This window comes from Myotis brandtii, unplaced genomic scaffold (genome assembly GCF_000412655.1).
Source record: "Myotis brandtii unplaced genomic scaffold, ASM41265v1 scaffold803, whole genome shotgun sequence".
NCBI lineage: Eukaryota > Metazoa > Chordata > Mammalia > Chiroptera > Vespertilionidae > Myotis > Myotis brandtii.
Genome location: NW_005371234.1, coordinates 402,426 through 407,942, shown reverse-complemented (window position 1 = coordinate 407,942; position 5,517 = coordinate 402,426). Strand labels below are relative to the sequence as shown.

The window sequence follows — 5,517 nt, the reverse complement described above, 5'->3', positions numbered from 1 at the left end:
AGCCACAGAGACAGAGGGAGAGGCCAGGCGCGAGAGGGGGACGCAGGGACGGCGGCAGAGACTGTGCGGGGCGGCGGGCGGGCTGGTGCGAGCGGCGCGTGTGAGTGAGCAAGTGAATGGTGAGGAGCCAGGAGGGAGGCTGGGAGCACCCCGTGCTGAGTGCTCCGGGCAGAGAAGGGAGGCGGCCGGGAGGGAAGGATCTCGGCACAGGGTCAGGGAAAGGGACCGGACGAGGGGCAGAGAGGTGCCAGGTGGGGGGGAAAGGCGGCTGGCAGGTCTCGGCGCTGACCCCTGTCTGTCTCTCCGCCCGCCCTGTGCTGTCCCGCGTGTCTGTCCCGGCCTCTCTGCAGGGCTGGCTCCACCATGGACTGTAGCTGCGTCTCCGACCTGCTCTTCGCCCCGCCTGCCCTGCCGGCTCTCTGGACCCCTGGTAACTGGCCTGGCCCCTCCCCCCACCCCAGCCCTCAGGCCTTCCCAGCGGCCCCTCCCGGTCTTTCCCTCTGCTCCCTCTCCCTCCCGGGTCTCTGTCAGAGTCTCCTGAATCCAATTCCTTAATGAAAAACTTGGCTAAAAACTTCACAGCCAGATGTCCCTGCCACCTGCCTGCGGGATGTGAGGGTCTTGGGGAGGGTGGGTGAGGTGTTGAGGTCCGAGAGGCACAGGGATTCAGGGTCCCGAGGTCCCGAGGGTTTGCTGAGCACATCTGAGCCTTCCGTCACCAGGGAGCTGCGGGCAGGGAGAAGCGGCGGACTGCCTCAGGGTGAACCCCTCGCCTGGCCCTTACCGGCCTGTGGCATGGCCTGTGGCATTCCTAATGGGGTCCCCGTGTGAGGGTGGGCGGCCCTGGGTCTCAGCGCTGGGTCCCTTTCTTGCACAGGCACTGATGGAGCGGGAGGGGGAGGGGGGGGGACCAGAGGCCCATAGGCCAGGGGCTGTGGACAAGGGACAGACAGGATCATCCAGACAGGGGTTTGGAGACCCGGCCCAGCCGCCGGAGCCCTGGGAGGACGGCTGCTCAGAAGGCTGCTCAGGATGGGGACGTGGACAGTAAGACCGGCTTGGGTGTGATTTGAGTCCAAGTCACACGCCCCACAGATGAGCAGTGCGCGTGTGTGTGTGTGTGTGTGTATGTGTGTTTGTGCAGACCGAGACCTGTGCCTGGTTATTTGGGGCTGTGGAGTGTCACACTTGAGTGTTTCTGGAAGAAGGGTCACTGGGATTGTGTGTGTGTGTGTGTGTGTGTGAGCTGGTGTGCCTCCTTGTGCTGCACAGCTGAGGCTGCCTGGGTGGCTCTGGGCGGGGCGTGTCGCATTTCTGTGGCACGTCTAGTGTGTCTACATTTTAGTACTGGGGTGGGTGTCTGCCAGCTTGCCGAGTGCACCTGCCTCAGTGAGTGAAGCCCCTTCGCCTGGTCCTTACCGGCCGGTGGCATGGCCTGTGGCATTCCTAATGGGGGTCCTGGTGCTGAGGGTGGGCGGCCCCGGACCTCGCCTCAGCGCTGGTGCTGTGTGTGTGTGTGTTCTTGCATCTGTGCCACTGAGTGTGACTGAGTGTTGGAGGCTGTCAGTGTGTGTCCTGTGCTGAAGTGCTTGGTCCTCTCTCTGGGTGTGTGTGTGTGTGTGTGTACACGCGCCCGTGTGTCAGCAAGCATCACACATTTGAGGACGTGCATTTGAGGACAGGTGTGTTTCTGGGTTGGGTTGTGTGTGGCCAGTTGCGTTGTCACCTTTGGGTTGTGTGTGTCTGTGATAGTCGCGTCCCCACTAGGATGTGTTCTGGGTGTGGAATGGGCCAGACCCCTGTGTTGATGGAGCCCTTGGTCTGAGGTGGGAAAAACCCCACATGGAGTTGAGAGAAAACTCTCCCTTCGGGAGGAAACTGCCTGGGCTTTCGGTCCCGGCCTCACGGAGGGCCTTGGTGCCCCGTGTACACACCAGGCAGCCCGGACCAGCCTTGCTCCTCTTCGCCTTCTGCCCCTGAAATCCTAATGAGCCAGAGAGGGAAGGACGGCCCGGGGACCACACAGCAGTGGACACAGGATGGTCTCCCAGCTCGGTGTCACCTCCCTCGCCCTCGCGAACCCCATTCCCTTTCTTGCACGGCTCTCAGCTCTTTATAGGCCAATTCTGCCTCTGTCTTTTGTGTGTTTTTCCCTGCCTTGTTTTAATGCCAGGGCCTGGGGTCTCTGAGGAAGGGAAAGTGGATAGAGGATGTGGGCCAGGAATGAGTATAGGATCTGGGGCTTCCTGGATGGTGAGGTTGAGGGGTGAGCAAGCACATTCCATTTCCCCCCAGCGTCTGGGCATATTTGGACAACGGGGTGCAGGATGCCATTGGAGTGTGGAAAGCTGAGTGAGCCGTGGGTGTTAGAGAGTGTGGGTGCCTGGGGGGGGGCTGTTATCATGGTGTCACCCTGTGTGTGCCTGTTAGGTTGACACGTCTGTCTTGATGCTGCCTCACTGTCTCCCCCACCCTCTGTCGTGTTTGGATCGTTGGGGTCCTGTGTTTGTCGCCGTGGTTGTGTTGCAGTTCTGAGGGGCCCGAGGAGATGTGTAATTGTGTGTTGGGGTGAGTGTGCAGTGTTGGGTGTCTGGTGTGGCACATTGTGCTGGTGTGCTGTGCCCAGCAGGAGTGTGCCAGGCAGGTGCATCTGTGTCCCACGGTGTAGCTGGTGCCCTCGAGGGGGAGTGGACGTCTGCGTGACAGGGGCACAGTGTGGGTATCTGCAGACACACAGCTCTCCGACCGGCAGCACAGATGCAGGGAGGGAACCCAGTGGCGAGAAAGGCATAAATACATGACAGACATAGAGATGTGTGCGCAGGCCCAGCCTGGATGTGCCAGGGTGGGGTGGGCCGCGAGGGGAGCTTTGGGGAGCAATGGAACAGGGACGGCACAGGGAGGCGGGAGGCGGCAGGCGTGGGGCTGAGAAAGCAGAAGACCAGAGACCTTGGGAGCAGTCCAGGGGGAGGTGGTGTGCAACGGAGGGAGAGGGTTAATGCCTTCCCTGCAGGCTGGCCCTCCCCATAGTCAAGGACAGGAAACTGGGCCTCCTACCCTCCACCCCAGGACGCTGAACCTGGGAGAGTAGTGCCAAGACAGGGACCCAATGCTGAGTTCTCTCACATTATTGGGAGTTTGGGGACTAGAGAGCCAGTGGGGCATGGAGAGAAGGAATTCAGTCCCTAAAGATGCCTGAGGCTGGGCAGCTGCTCATCTGGGGAGGGCGGGGTGCCTCCTGGGGTCTAAGCAGGGCCACTCCTGCTGTCCCCAGGGTTTGCCTTCCCGGATTGGGCCTACAAGCCGGAGTCGTCGCCTGGCTCGAGGCAGATCCAGCTGTGGCACTTCATCCTGGAGCTGCTGCAGAAGGAGGAGTACCAGGGTGTCATCGCCTGGCAGGGGGACTACGGGGAATTCGTCATCAAGGACCCTGACGAGGTGGCCCGGCTCTGGGGCATCCGCAAGTGCAAGCCCCACATGAACTACGACAAGCTGAGCCGGGCCCTGCGGTGAGGGCTGTGGCCTCGTCCCTCCTCCCCTCGTGGGCCCTCTGGGCCCTCCCGGGAGCTTCTCCTGGACTCCCAGGCAGAACCCCTGATCGCGGCCAGGGCTCTCCTCGGGTCTAGTACGTCCCCGAGTGGAAGGCAGGCGAGGAGGAAGGGCCCACACTGTGGGCTGAGCCACACAGGCAGGACCCGGGCCCTGCCTCACCCCACCTTGCTCTGGGACCTTGGTCAGGGGGCTTCTGTGAGCCTCAGTTCCCCCAGCTGTGCTCTGTGGCTGGCAGAGCATGGGCCCGGGACCCTCCCTCCACCCCTTCTCCCTCTCCCCACAGCTACTACTACAACAAGCGGATTCTCCACAAGACCAAAGGCAAGAGGTTCACCTACAAGTTCAACTTCAGCAAAGTTGTGCTCGTCAATTACCCGCTGCTGGACGTGGCGGCAGCCACCACGGGCTCCCCGCTCTTGCTGAGCCCTGGTCCCTTTGGGGGGGGCCCGGGGCCAGATGCTCCTCCCCTCACCCCCGAGGTGAGTTGGGATGCGGGGGTCTCAGAACTGGAGCATTTGGTGTCCCCCAAGCCATGGAGCCCCTGGGGAGGGGTGGCCAGTCTGAGCAGCACCGCCTCCCTCACCTCCCCCTCCAGACCCTGCAGACCCTGTTCTCTGCCCCACGCCTGGGAGAGCCGGGGGCCCGGGCACCCCTGTTCACCCCCGAGACGGACAAACTGCGTCTGGACAGCCCTTTCTCATTCCTGGGCTCTGGTAAGGGCCTGGGTCCCAGGGGTGCCAGGAGGGGGATGCTGCAGCTTTAGGGAAGAGGATGGCAAAGAGAGGGAGGAGACAGGATGCAGGAAGGAGGCGGGGCGGCAAGGCTTGTGCTTGTGTGTGTGTGTGTGTGTGTGTGTGTGTGTGTGTGTGTTTAAAAGCTGGAGAGGGATTTGCGGGGAGGGAAACTGGAAAGGGGGCTGGGCTGGGAGAAGAGCTCTCAGGGGCACTGAAGGACTGGGAAGCCTCATGAGGGTGGGGGGACAGGTGTGGGGGGGACAGTTCAGGGGCCACAGTAAGTGGGTGGCACCCTTCGCTCAGGCCCAGGCAGGCAGCCCTGACTGGAGCAATGGCCCAGCCCGATGCATCCCGTGTCCCTAGGTGCCACCGGCTATTCCAAGCCCCCTGGTCTGCTGGGCCCTTACAGCCGAGCCTTCCCGGAGTACCCCTGGAACTTTAACCCGTACCTCGCCGGCCCCTTCCCCAAGCTGCCTGCTTCTCTCTACCCGCCCCACTTCTACCCCAACCCTCTGGCCAGCTCCCTGGGCCATCTGCCCTCAGCAGGGGCAGGGGGAGGCCCCACGACTGTACCCCTACTGGCTGCCACAGGGGAGGGCCTGGGCCCCGAGCGCCCCTCGGGCCTGGCAGCAGCCCCCCGCCTGGCACTGCCAGGGGCTGGGGGTCCAGAGACCACGCTGGGAGGGAAGGAGGACAGCGACTCGGAGTTGGAGATCACGGATGTCAGCGGCTGCAGCTCTGACAGTGAGGGTGACGAAGGCCTCCCTGTGCCCCCCAAGCCCAAGGGGGGCAAAGGAGGGCTTGGCAGCTGAGCCAGTGTGGGGGATGGGTTCTGCTGGGGCAGGGACCAGGGCCACTGCCTGTGCAGCCTCTCCGTGTCTGGTTTGCCCTCGATGTCCTGCCAGAGGCCAGGGACCAGCCCTCAGCCCCGTCCAGGGCAGGACACGTGGCTGCCCAGTCTTCTTCCCCAGCCCCAGGTTGGGGTCTCACCTCCCCCTCCAGAGAGGCGAGGGAACATGACGGCCTCCAGCCTTCTTCCCAGGCTCCTGTTTGAGGGGGTCCCTACCTGGCCCCACTCCCAAAGTGCAATACGGCGCCCAGCCTCCCCGCCCGCCCCTACCCCCGTGCTGTGACCTGTGTGTTTGTGTGGCTGTGTGTCCCCTGTGCCAGCCCGTCCTGACACCCTCTCTACACAGGCCCCCTGGGGACAGGGTGCTCAGAGCAATAATCC

At 63.2% G+C, this 5,517-nt stretch overlaps 1 protein-coding gene across 1 annotated transcript; it reads left to right on the top strand.

Moving 5' to 3' along the window:
• The first annotated feature begins 363 nt into the window (after nt 1–363).
• LOC102249805 (ETS domain-containing transcription factor ERF) lies at nt 364–5,098 on the top strand. Its single transcript, XM_005883910.1, has 5 exons — nt 364–430; nt 3,254–3,509; nt 3,836–4,031; nt 4,148–4,265; nt 4,650–5,098. Exons 1-5 carry the CDS (start codon nt 364–366, stop codon nt 5,096–5,098), a joined length of 1,086 nt encoding a protein of 361 aa, XP_005883972.1.
• The last annotated feature ends 419 nt before the right edge of the window (nt 5,099–5,517 follow it).